The sequence below is a fragment of the Rhinopithecus roxellana genome, chromosome 20 (genome assembly GCF_007565055.1).
Source record: "Rhinopithecus roxellana isolate Shanxi Qingling chromosome 20, ASM756505v1, whole genome shotgun sequence".
NCBI lineage: Eukaryota > Metazoa > Chordata > Mammalia > Primates > Cercopithecidae > Rhinopithecus > Rhinopithecus roxellana.
In genome coordinates this window covers 75,989,737-76,003,035 of record NC_044568.1, presented here as the reverse complement: position 1 = coordinate 76,003,035, position 13,299 = coordinate 75,989,737, and the positions used below count along the sequence as shown (strand labels likewise).

Sequence of the window (13,299 nt, the reverse complement as noted above, 5' to 3'; positions counted from 1 at the left end):
AAAAAAGCCGGATTTGGTGGCATGCACCTGTAGTCCCAGCTGCTCAGGAGGCTGAGGCGGGGGGACTGAGCCTAGGAGGTCGAGGCTGCAGTGAGCTGTGATGGCACCACTGCACTCCAGTCTTGGTAACAGAGTGAAACCCTGTCTCAAACAACAACAATAACCACAACAAGATCGTTAGCCAGAAGTTTGCAGAACAGAGACTCAAAGCCAGGTCTTCTGAGTGCCCAGCTAAGCCGCCCACTTCTGCCTCCCATTCAGCCACCCCAGGCTCCCAACTTCCCACCCTTGGGGTCTAAAAAGCCCCACAGGGAACTCAGTCCTTGTCCTGGTGCTGCAGCTTCTGTGTCATGGAAACCTGGGCTTCACGCACACGCAGCTCCTCCATCATCAGCAGCACGAAGTCAGCAGCATCGCAACTGCAGGGCTCAGGCACCTTCTCCTTGTGAGGGTGGCATGGGGCTTCTGTTAGAACATCTGCGTCTGTCCCATATTCATTTCTATTTCCTCAATGAAATGCTTCTTTTAACAGAGTACTCAGAGCTCCACAAGAGGAACAACGCTTTGATGACTGATAAAATATTCATGCATTGAAAAAGCTGACTCCCCATCCCCTTCCACATTTGTTCCTTGGTGGAGTTTGTTCCCTCCTGCATCTACTGGATTGCTGGGTCCTTGCTTAGAAGTAGCAGCTCAGGGAGCCCATGGCAGGCCGAGGATTCACTTGTAATGCTTGAGGTAGCCATTGGTTTTTCTCCACACCTGGGACGTTGGTCCTGATGTGTGTGATGGAAGCAGCTAGTATCAGAACTGGGTGGAATTAAGGCCGGATTCGGTGGCTCACGCCTGTAATCTCAGAGTTTTGGGAGGCTAAGGTGGGCGGGTCACTTGAGGTCAGGACTTAGGGACGAGCCTGGCCAACGCGGTGAAACCCCGTCTCTACTGAAAATACAAAAATCATCTGGGCATGGTGGCGCATGCCTGTAGTCCCAGCTACCCGGGAGGCTGAGGCAGGAAAATCTCTTGAACCTGGGAGGCGGAGGTTGCAGTGAGCCGAGATCGCACCACTGCACTCTAGCCGGGTGACAGAGTGAGCTCCATCTCAAAAAAAAAAAAAAAAAAAAAAAACAGGCCGGGCGCCGTGGCTCATGCCTGTGATCCCAGCACTTTGGGAGGCTGAGACGAGGTCAGGAGATCAAGCCCATCCTGGCTAACACGGTGAAACCGTGTCTCCACTAAAAATACAGAAAAAATTAGCTGGGCATGGTGGCACGTGCCTGTAGTCCCAGCTACTTGGGAGGCTAAGGCAGGAGAATCACTTGAACCCGGGAGGCAGAGGTTGCAGTGAGCTGAGATCACGCCATTGCACTCCAGCCTGGGTGACAGAGTAAACTCCACCCCCCCCCCCAAAAAAAAAAGAACTGGGTGTAATCATATTAGCATCTGATCTTCCACCTTTTGTCAATGGGACCCTGAGAGGCAGGGTGACATGCTCAGGGCGGGTGTTGTAGTTGCCTACCTGAAGAGGGGACTGTTGTGGGTTCCAGCATGTGCCCCCAAAACATCATGTTGAAATTGTAACTTCAGTACCTGTAAATGTGACCTTACTTAGAAAAAGGGGTCTTTACAGGTGTAATTGCTATAGTTAAGATGAAGTTATAATGGATTTGGGTGGGCTCTAAATCCAATGGCTGGTGTCTTTTTTTTTTTTTTTTTGAGACGGAGTCTTGCTCTGCCGCCCAGGCTGGAGTGCAGTGGCCGGATCTCAGCTCACTGCAAGCTCCGCCTCCCGGGTTCACGCCATTCTCCTGCCTCAGCCTCCCGAGTAGCTGGGACTACAGGCGCCCGCCAGGTCGCCCGGCTAGTTTTTTGTATTTTTAGTAGAGACGGGGTTTCACCATGTTAGCCAGGATGGTCTCGATCTCCTGACCTCGTGATCCGCCCGTCTCAGCCTCCCAAAGTGCTGGGATTACAGGCTTGAGCCACTGCGCCCGGCCAAGCTGGTGTCTTTTTAAGAAGACCATGTGAGGGTGGAGAGATACACAGAGAAAAGTTCACGTGAAGGCAGAAGCGGGGGTTGGAGTGATGCTGGCACAAGCCAAGGAGCACCTGGAGCCACCAGGAGCTGGAATAGGCAAGGAAGGACCCTCCACTGGAGTCCTCAGAGGGTGCGTGGCCCGCCTGACACCTTGAGTTTGAACTTTCTTGTTTTTTCTTTTTCTTTTTGAGACAGAGTCTCTGTTGCCCAGGCTGGAGTGAAGTGGCGTGTGCTCACTGCAACCTCTGCTTCTCAGGTTCAAGTGATTCTCCTGCCTCAGCCTCCCCAGTAGCTGGGATTACAGGCACGCACCATACACCCGGCTAATTTCTGTATTTTTAGTAGAGACGGGGTTTCACTATGTTGATCAGGCTGGTCTTGAACTCCTGACCTCAGGTGATCCACCTGCCTCAGCCTCCCAAAGTGCTTGGATGACAGGCGTGAGCCACCGTGCCTGGGCTGATTTTGAACTCTGGACCTTCAGAATTGTGAGAGAATACATTGCTGTTGTTTTAAGCCACCTAATTTGTGGTGGTTTGTTAGGGCAGCTCTAGGAAGTCACTAAAGTCACGATATCACGAGATTATTTTAAAGATCAAAGTGTTAATAACAGCTCACATTACCAAGTGATGATGGTGCTTTATCTTCTTTAGTCTTCCCACGATATCTGTGAGGTAGGTGCTGTTACTATCTTTCCCAAAGTGAGGAAATTGAGGCTCAGAGGCAGGAAGTAATTACCTGAGTTCATGCCCTGGGCAAGTTGGTTCTGGAAAAGGGAGCAAGCTGCTGACCAACACCTGTGCTCTTAAGGGCCACACATATTTCTTTGTAGCTGCCTAACAAATCACCCAAGATGTAGTGGCTAAAACCAGTGACCCTTGTATATTACTTGTGGTCTTTGAGAGTTGGGAATTGCAGAAGGATTCAGCTGGGCAATTGTGGTTTGGCTTCTCTCATGCAGTAGCTGGAGCTGGAACAGCAGGCAGTGGAGCAGCTAGGGGCAGGCTGAGCGCTTCTCTCTTTACATCTTCTCAGGGCCTTTCCATATGGCTCTCCACATGGGCTAGACTGGGCTTCCTGACAATATGGTAGTATCAGGGCTGTTGGGAGGCTTAATGGCAGTTCCTGGGCCCAGGGCTAGTGCTCTCATGGGCAAGGTGGAAGTTGCGTTACCTTTTGTGACCTAGTCTCAGAAGTCATATGGCATCCTTTCTGCCATAGTCACAGCCTGTTCTGATTCACAAGGAGGGAACATAGACCTCAACCTCCCTGGGAGGAGTAGCAAGCTCGTATTCTAACAAGGGCGTGGGGGATTGGAGAGCTGCTAGAGCCACCCTTACAAAGTACAATCCGCTACCCTCTCCGAGTATAGCCTGTTTTCTCAAGCCTCACCGACTCATCGTTTCTACCATGGGATCTCAGACACCTCAGATTTTGCTCTGGTCCCCCGCAAAATCCACCTATTTATTTGCATCCTTAGCAAGAACAGAGGCTGGAGGGGTCAGCAGGGGCCACATCATGGAAGGCCACAGGGAGGAGCATTGAGATCAATGTGGAGGGTTTTAAAAAATTGTGATAAAATACACATGACATAAAATTTACATTTCAATCATTTTAAAGTGCACACGGGTTAGGCATGGTGGCTCACGCCTATAATCCCAGCACTTTGGGAGGCCGAGGCGGGCGGATCACCTGAGCTCAGGAGTTCGAGACCAGCCTGGCCAACATGGTGAAACCCCGTCTCTACTAAAAAAATTAGCTGGGTGTGGTGGCAGGCACCTGTAATCCCAGCTATTTAGGAGTCTGGGGCAGGAGAATCGCTTGAACCTGGGAGGTGGAGGTTGCAGTGAGCCAAAATCATGCCATTGCCCTCCAGCCTGAGCAACAAGAGCAAAACTCCATCTCAAAACAACAAAAAAAGCTAAAGTGCATACAACTCAGTAGCATTTAGTACATGCACAATGTCATGCAACCATTGCCACCGTCTAGTTCTAGAGTATTTTCATCACCCAAGGATGAAAAGGATGAATGTCTTCACCCCTTTTCAACCCAAAAGGAAACCCAGTGGGGAGTTCTATGGAGGAGGCGATACTTTTGTGCCCTAGAAGGATCTCTGTCTAGAAGTTGAGTGATGGGCTGGAACAGCGGGGGCTGGTATAACTGCAGGGACAAAGGCCGGCAGAGAGGCTGATACTTGTGTAGATGAGAGAATGTGGGCAGAGCTGACGAGAAGGAGAGAAGAATTCAGACTTGGCATTTACAAGGTAGAATTGATGGACTGGGCGAGTGATGGATGCAGGAAGAGGAGACCGGGTTCCCAGATGAAATATGAGTGTGGACGGTATTATGATTCACAGAGCTGGAAAATGCCAGGAGGCATGTCGACATGTAGTGTTGAAGGAGGGGAGTAAATAGTAAATTCATTCTGGAAGACAGCGCTTGAGACACTGTGGGGACATCCAAGAGGGACACGTCCAAGAGGCAGTTGGAGATACTTCTTAGGGTTAGGTCAACCAGGCTTTCCCAACTTTGGTACTAGTGACATTTGAGGCCAGATATTCTTTGTTCTTGGGAGCTGCCTTCTGCATTGTAGGCAGTTTGGCAGAATCCCTGGATTCCAGCCAGTAGATGCCCACTGCACCCCCTCTTTGCAATTATGACAACCAAAAACATCTCCAGATATTGCCACGTGTGCCTGGAGGACACGAATGTCCTGGTTGAGAATTACCTGGTCAGAGGCATGGGGAGTCATCGACATGAAAACAATGGTGAGATAGGGAGCAGGTGCAACTGGACCCCAGACCAGATTGAAGACTCGTGGAAGCTGGGAAGAGGCATCGAAAGACACATCCACCAGTGCTACGACAGTTTACCATTGCCATGACAACACCTGGAAGTTACTGCCCCTTGCCATGGCAACACCCCCTCCCCCACCCGGAAGTTACTGCTCATTTTCTAGCTGATTCTGAAAGGCTGCTCTTTAATTACCATATCATTAAAAGTGGGTATAAAGACTGCAAAACTGCCCTGAGTGCTACTCTCACCACACTGCCTGTGAGGTGTCCCTGCTCTTGTAGGAGTAGTCACAGAGCTGCAAGCCTGCCGCATCCTCAGTGCAGCTGTTTTCTTGTACCACGAGCTTGCTCTTGAATTCCTTCCTGGGCTAAGCCAAGAACCTGCTCTGCATCAGTAGTGCAAACCTTCGGGATGTATGAGGCGCTCAGAGAGTCAGCGTGACATGCGAAGAGAGAAGAGCTCAGGAAATGTGCATGATAAACAGCAACTCACATGGGCGAAACCAGAGGAGACCACAGAGGTTACTGAGAAGGAGAGACCTGGGAGGAGAGGGGAGGGAAACCCCACGAGTGGGCAGGTCCTGGTACCGAAGGCTCCCTCACCTTCTGACTTCCAGCCATCTATGAGACCACATTTCCACGTTTACTTCTGGGGGTCTGCAGAGCATGGGGGCTCAAGGCACAGGCTCTATGGGCATTCGAATACCCAGCTGTGGTACCAAGGACAAACAGCTTAAGCTCCTCATCCCTCAACTTCCTTATCCTTAAGACAGCACTAACATCAGTGCCTACCCTCAGGGTTGTTGCATAAGTTACAGCAGGCAAAGTGCATAGAACAGGACTTCTCATCTGTGAGTGCTAAGCCAGTGTCAGCTGCTCTTCGGATTCTTACTTGACTCATTTCCAGGCCTTTTGAACCTGGCCTCACTCCTTGGGCTTAAATTAACTCCATCATTCTTACATTCAGCAAATATTTTTGGAAGACTTAGTATGCACCAGCAGACAGTGTGTGTGGGGAGCAAAAGAGAAGCAGAGCCCACCCCACAGAAAGCATGGTTGGGGGTGGAGGATCAATCGAGTGCCACATGTATGATTCCAAACGGAGACAAGTGTTATGAAGGGGCTATGAGAGGCCAAGAAGGAGACCCTCTCTCTGGTCAGCAATGGTGCCTCGTTTTTATTATTATTATTATTAGAGACAGAGTTTGGTGCAATCATAGATCACTGCAGTCTCGAACTCCTGGTCTCAAGCGATGTTCCTGCCTCGGCCTCCCAAAGGGCTGGAATTGCAGGCTTGAGCCACTGTGTTCGCCCCTACCCATTTTTCCTCCTAAATCACATGACCTCATCTGTTTGCAGGGCCCAGGCAGTCAATAAAGGGGAAAAAGAACGGAAGGCCTTTCAAATACATCTCTTATTGTTCTGGAGAAAGAAAGTATTACAGTGAAGCAGTGTTAGGGAGGCCAAGGTGGGTGGATCACTTGAGCTCAGGAGTTCAAGACCAGCCTGGGCAACATGGTGAAACCCTGTCTCTACAAAAAACACAAAAATTAGCTGGGTGTGGTGGTGCATGCCTGTGATCCCAGCTATTGAGGAGGCTGAGGCATGAGAATCACTTGAACCTGGGAGGCAGAGGTTGCAGTGAGCTGAGATCGCATCACTGCACTCCAGCCTTGGTGACAGACCCTGTCTCAAAAACAAACAAACAAAAAAAATTAGCAGCCATAGTGGTGTGGGCCCGTAATTCCAGCTACTTGGGAGGCTAAGGTGGGAGGATAATGAACTTGAAAAGCTGAGATTGCAGTGAGCCCAGATAGTGCCACTGTACTCCAGCCTGGGTGACAGAGCAAGACTCCGTCTCAAAAAAAAAAAAAAAAAAAAAAAAAAAGTTCAAGTCCTTGAATCTCCATCTCCTGATTCTTTGGACTCTACAGCTATTTTCATTCTCCTGAAAGAGTTCTCCGGCCATAGACACCCACAGGAACCTCCCATGGCCAGATTTTTCAGAACCTCAATTTCAAAGTGATATGAGATAATGCCCATTAAATCACAGGTCTTGATGTTGGTCTGGAAAGCAGGGGCGCTGAGCTGATGCCCCGGGGCCAGCTGAGTGTTTCTCAGACCAGTGGAATGAAACAGCTGCGGTCAGCACTCCTGCGCTCTCCTGCCCTCTCCATCCTGGCCTCTTCGCCAAGCAAAGGGTGAGCAACAAAGGGGAGGATGAGAAGTCGGAAGAAAAACCTGGCAGGAAGCAAAAACCTCAGCTGGATTAGCAAGTGACCAGAATCAAGCCATCAAAGGACCTGGATAAAAGGATGGAGATCACTCGGGGAGAGTTTAAATACAGGCAGCTTAAGTGGTAAGAGACCTAAAGTGAGTGATCAAAGACGACTTCAGAATCACAGCTCGGCGGGCCCTGGGAGCTGTTAAGTCGGAGAATCAAGGGCTGCTGGGAGGGGAGGGGAGGGGTTTGTGTAGGAACAGCAAGGTTTCACCTTCAGGGCGGAAGGCCAGGGTCTCTGAGTTAGAGAATTCAGGAGCAGGTAGGACCTTAGAGCACAGCCATTGTCTTTTTTTTTTTTTCTATTTATTTTGAAATAATTATAGGCTCACAGGAAGTGGCATAAATAGTACAGAGAGTCCCTTGAACCCTTCACTTATCTTTCCCCAGTGGTGACATCCTACATAATTGCAGTACAATGTCAAAGCTAGGAAATCCACATTGCAATACTGCTAAACTACAGATCTTATCTTTGTGTGTGTGTGTGTGTGTGTACAGTTTTGTGCAGATTTCTGCCATGTATAGATTTGTGCACAGCACAATCATGAAGCAGAACTTTTCCATCACCTCAAAGGAGCTCTATGTAACTATGCTTTGTAGTCTAGAGTCTCACTCTGTTGCCCAGGCTGGAGTGCAGTGGAGTGAACATAGCTCACTACAGCCTCAACCTCGTGGGTTCAAGTGATGCTCCCACCTTAGCCTCCCTAGTAGCTGGGACTACAGGCACACACAACCATGCCCGGCTAATATTTAAAGTGTTTTTGTTGCAGAGATGGAGTCTTGCTGTGTTGCCCAGGCTGGTCTCAAATTCCTGGCTTCAAGAGATCCTCTTGCTTCAGCCTCCCAAAGTGCTGGGATTACAGGTATGAGCCGCTGTGCCTGGTTCTCCTTGTAGTCCTTGCTTGACCCCTGGCAATCACTCATCTGTCCTCTACCTCTGGAGCTCTGTAATTTTGAGAATGTTATCTATAAATGGAATCATACAATATAGAATCTTTGGAGACTGGCTTTTCTTCACTCAGCATATTGGATGGATACCTTTGAGATCCATCCACATTGTTGCATTTGTTCCTTTTCATTGCTGCATAGTATTCCATGGTTCTGATGTAGTACAGTTTGTGTATCCAATAACCTAGTGAAGGACATTTGGGTGGTTCTCAGTTTTGTACAGTTATGACCATGGGTTTTACATTTGGTACGTGAGCTTGAATGGAGAAGTTTAGTAAAACACCCCTAGGAACACACTGTTAAATTTTATTTCAGAATATTGTTTGAGATGCTCGCGTAACATCGATTGTGCTATTCTCTGAAAGGTTTTGAAAAGACAAATTTCTGTCCTGCCTCCCAGACAGAAAGTCCATGTTTCTAGTCAGTCTTTACTATGATCATATCTGAGGATACTGGGAATGTTGTCACTGATGGACTTTCTCTCTTTTCTTTGGCCACCAGGAAGTTGAGTTTGGGGCCAACTGTTTCTTTGTGGAATTCTCTTCTTATGCAGTGCTCACCTAATTTGGCCTTGACATATTCATCTTTGTTTTTTTACCTTTAATATTATTTTTAAGTATAACAGTGTAGAGAAGGCTACACAGTGTAGGCTAAGCCACTTGCTCAGTCAGGGTCCCACCGTTACTAGGGGCTGGAGCTTGGATTCAAACACATGGTGTCTGACGAACTTATTTGAAGAACAGGCTTTTCAGAGGGTCTTGCTTGCAGCCATTCCACGAGCGTGAAACTTGCATTTCCCCTGTCTCATGAAATTAACAAAGTCTGGCCAAATATTTTGGCCAGAGTCTTGTTCCTGGTTCTTGGTTCTGGTAAAAACCAGAATTCTAGGGGATCCTTTCTTTGGAGAAAAAAATCCTCCAGTGCTAGAGACCAGAGCATGTTTCCTAGGAGACCCATAGCTCAGTAGAACAAGAAAGAGTGAACAAACAGGATGGTGGGAGACCTCTGTCACCTTTGCTAGACTTTGAACTCCTTTAGTGTCAGAACCATGTATCATTCATCTTTGTAGTTCTGCAAATCAAGTACAAGGTGAGGTGCAGAATAGCTGTGCCCAGTAATGTTTTGCTCACTTTTCTTCTACTGTGGTTCTCTCAGGAGGAGAGCAGTGGATGTTCTATCCTATGGGTTCAGGGAGGACCACAGGTTGAGGAAGGGGATGAATTGCTCTAGCAGCCACAAGCATGTGTCGATATGGGAGTGGGCAGGAGGTGGACCTTCAGAGCCCCAAAAGCTGGAGTGTTAGGAGGGACCAGTTTTTATTTTGTTGTTGTTTGTTTTTTTTTTCAGACGAAGTTTCGCTCTTGTTGCCCAGGCTGGAGTGCAATGGTGCGATCTCGGCTCACTGCGACCTCCACCTCCAGGGTTCAAGTGATTCTTCTGCCTCATCCTCCCAAGTAGCTGGGTTTACAGGCATGCACTACTACGCCTGGCTAATTTTGTTTTTTTAGTAGAGACGGGGTTTCACCATGTTGGTCAGGGTGCTCTCAAACTCCTGACTTTGTGGTCTGCCCACCTTGGCCTCCCAAAGTGCTGGGATTGTAGCCGGGAGGGACCAGATTAGAGATTCCAGAGAACACAAACAAAATTCTGGAATACTGTGATGGTTAATATTAAGTGTCAACTTGATTGGCTTGAAGGATGCAAAGTAGCGTTTCTGGGTGTATCTGGGTATTTCTGGCTCTTGCCAGAAGAGGTTATCATTTGAGTCAGTGAACTGGGAGAGGAAGACCCACCCACAACATGGGTAGGCACCATCCCATTGGCTGCCAGCAAGGTTAGAAAAAGCAGGCAGAAGATGGTGGAAGAAGCTGACTTGCTGAGTCTTCTGGCCTTCATCTTTCTCCCGTGCTAGATGCTTCCTGCCCTGGAACATCAGATTCCAAGTTCTTTAGCTTTTGGACTCTTGGGCTTACACCAGTGGTTTGCCAGGGGCTCTTGGGCCTTTGGCCACAGACTGAAGGCTGCACAGTTGGCTTCACTGGTTTTGAGGTTTTGGGACTCCAACTGAGCCACTACTGGCTTCCTTACTCCTCAGCTTGCAGACGGACTGTGGTGGGACTTCACCTTGTGATCATGTAAGCCGATTCTCCTGAATAAATTCCCTTTTATATATTCATCTATTCTATTAGTTCTGCCCTCTAGAGAACCCTGACTAATACAGGTAGAAGTTCTGTTACGTACTTTTCATCACGGCAAGTAAGTCCATCAATTCAGCCGCCACCTGAGCACACAGACACAGAACCCCACATACTAAAAGACAGTCACTACCGTTTCCTGTTACAACTGTCTCTCACACATGTACACACACACACGAAGGAAAATATGATATCTTGGAATACAAGGTTGAATTTTAAACAGAATGCATGTGAACTTTCTTATTTTTCTCAGTTCACACAAATCTCACTTTGAGATCATGCATTCTTTTTTTTTTTTTTTTTTTTTTTTTGAGACGGAGTTTTGCTCTTGTTGCCCAGGCTTGAGTGAAGTGGCTCGATCATGGCTCACTGCAACCTCTGCCTCTGGGTTCAAGTGATTCTCCTGCCTCAGCCTCCCTAGTAGCTAGGACTACAGGTACCAACCGCCACTTCGGGCTAATTTTTGTATTTTTAGTGAGATGGGGCTTTGCCATGTTGGCCAGGCTGGTCTCGAACTCCTGACCTCAGGTGATCCACCCACCTTGGCTTCCCAAAATGCTGGGATTACAGGTGTGAGCCACCACCCTTGACCTGAGATCATGCATTCTTTTTTTTTTTTGAGATAGAGTCTTGCACTGTTGCCCAGGCTGGAGTGCAGTGGCACGATCTCGGCTCCCTGCAAGCTCTGCCTCCTGGGTTCACACCATTCTCCTGCCTCAGCCTCCCAAGTAGCTGGGACTACAGGTGCCCGCCACCATGCCAGGCTAATTTTTTGTACTTTTAGTAGAGATGGGGTTTCACCATGTTAGCCAGGATGGTCTCTATCTCCTGACCTCGTGATCCGCCGGCCTCCACCTCCCAAAGTGCTGGGATTGCAGGTGTGAGCCGCCGCGCCCAGCTGGATCATGCATTCTTAATGCAGGCAACAACTGGATCTCTCTCTCTCTCTTTGTTGAATTGGAAGATGCTTTATTTCTTTTGAACACAAGCTCCTCCACCAACTGTATAAAATTGAAATATTTCACATGGTCATTCCCATCAGTTAAAGTAAAACAAAGCATTTTCCATATGTGGGTGTATTTTTTTTTGTATACATACATACACGGCATTTTTTAGCTCACTTCTCTATGGGCAAGAAAAAGACAAAAAAATGCATGTAAGATTTCATCTTTGTTCAGATAATTGGCTTTTGGGGGGGTGAAAAGGTGTTGGATAATACAATGGTTTGTGGCCCTGCAAAGGGTCACAGTACAGAAACAGATACACAGTGCACCTGTGCTATTATTTCAAGGGTGTGTGTGGGGTGACGATTAGGAAAAAAAGTTTGAAAGACGCATCAGGGAGGTAATAATAATAAAAGGTTGTAAAGCCATGCCGTACATGGCTAGTATCTGAGAATCATTGACCTTGACTGTAGGAAACTATAGACGTGTCACCCAGCATTCAAGAAACATGCGTTATAATCGCCAGAGTTTGCTATGGGTCAGGCACACTGCCAAACCCTTTAAATGCAGCATTTCACAGCAACCCTGAGAGGCAGGAACTCATATTATGTCCTTTTCACAAATAAGAAAATCCAGGGGTGGAGAGGCTAACTAAGCCACTTGCTCAGTTAGGGTCCCACCGTTACTAGGAGCTGGAGCTTAGATTCAAACTCACGGTGTCTAACTAACTTATTTGAAGAATAGGGTTTTCAGAGGGTCTTGCTTGCAGCCGTTCCAGGAGCGTGAAACTTGCATTTCCCCTTCCTCATGAAATTAACAAAGTCTGGCCAAATGTTTGGGTCAGAGTCTTGTTCCTGACATTTCTATCACCTGGACTGGGAATCATTTCCACAGCCCCAGCAAATCCAGATGTTGGAGGTCAAAAGAGCAAGCCACAGGCCCATCAAAGGAATGATGGGCCTCCCAAGCCCAGCAATTAAGAGGGGTTTCTCAGCTGTGAACTTGCCTGTTGGCGTCCTGATGAAAGTCTCTCATGGTAATTAAATAACCATGACCGTGGTCCGCACTTCCCCGAGACTTTGCTCAGAGGCCACGCGAGGACCTCTTTCTGCCTGAGAAGACAACCTTGCCAACCTTTGTGTTCAGTAAAGAAAGCGTGCCGGCTGGTCGTGGCAGCTCATGCCTGTAATCCCAGCACTTTGGGAGGCTGAGGCGGGTGGATCACAAGGTCAGGAGTTCAAGACCACTCTGGCCAAGATGGTGAAACCCTGTCTCTAGTAAAAATACAAAAATTAGCCAGGCGTAGTGGCAGACACCTGTAATCCCAGCTACTCAGGAGGCTGAGGCAAGAGAATAGCTAGAACTCGGGAGGCGGAGGTTGTAGTGAGCTGAGATTGCACCACTGTACTCCAGCCTGGGCTACAGAGCGAGACTCCATCTCAAAAAAAAAAAAAAAAAAAAAAAAAAAAGAAGGAAAGAAAGAAGGAAAGAAGGAAAGAAAGCGTGCCTCTGCAGGGGCAATGGAATACATTTCAGGACAAGGAAGCGCCTCCAATGGAGACAGAATCTGGTCTAGAGTTCTTGCTTAACCCCTTTGGAGAAATCCTGGTTGATACATTCTGCCCTTCCTTACTCCTCATCCTCCACACAGCTGCTGGGACGGTGTAAAAATCATGACACCTTTTAGCTCAAAAATTCCTTGATGACTCCCCCTTTCCCCCAGCCATATTTGCCATCAATGAGACCACACGATCCCTCAACAGAATTCCAGAAAAGAGCCTGAGAACACGTACCTGCAGCAACCATTATATGCAGACTGGATAAACATTCTAATGGGTCTTGTACATACCGGTATTTTATGTAATGCTTAGATACATTTACCCAAGGCTCAGTTGGCTGAGGCCTTCCCCTGTCCTCCCAGCTAGCTTTAGAAATAAACACAGCCCAACCAAATAAGAACAAGCAAAAGCTATTTATTCAGAGCTTGCCATAGCAAGGGAGTCAGCCAGCATCACTTGTGTTTTGGCAGACACTCAAAGGTAGATAGAGGAGAGGGAAACCTTTATTGCAGAAGAAAAAGAAGACTCGGTGTGCTCTG

At 48.0% G+C, this 13,299-nt stretch overlaps 1 protein-coding gene across 2 annotated transcripts in view; it reads left to right on the top strand.

Annotated features, from left to right (window-relative positions):
• TMEM114 (transmembrane protein 114) overlaps positions 1 to 13,299 on the top strand; it is a 62,521-nt gene that overhangs the window by 28,725 nt on the left and 20,497 nt on the right. Inside the window, exon 3 of one of the 2 annotated variants that reach the window (XM_010383647.1) lies at positions 7,885 to 7,977. The exons of the other annotated variant lie outside the window; for it this stretch is intronic. Coding sequence (XP_010381949.1) covers positions 7,885 to 7,977 — 93 coding nt within the window. The remainder of the gene's footprint in view (positions 1 to 7,884; positions 7,978 to 13,299) is intronic. 2 annotated transcript variants of the gene reach the window in all.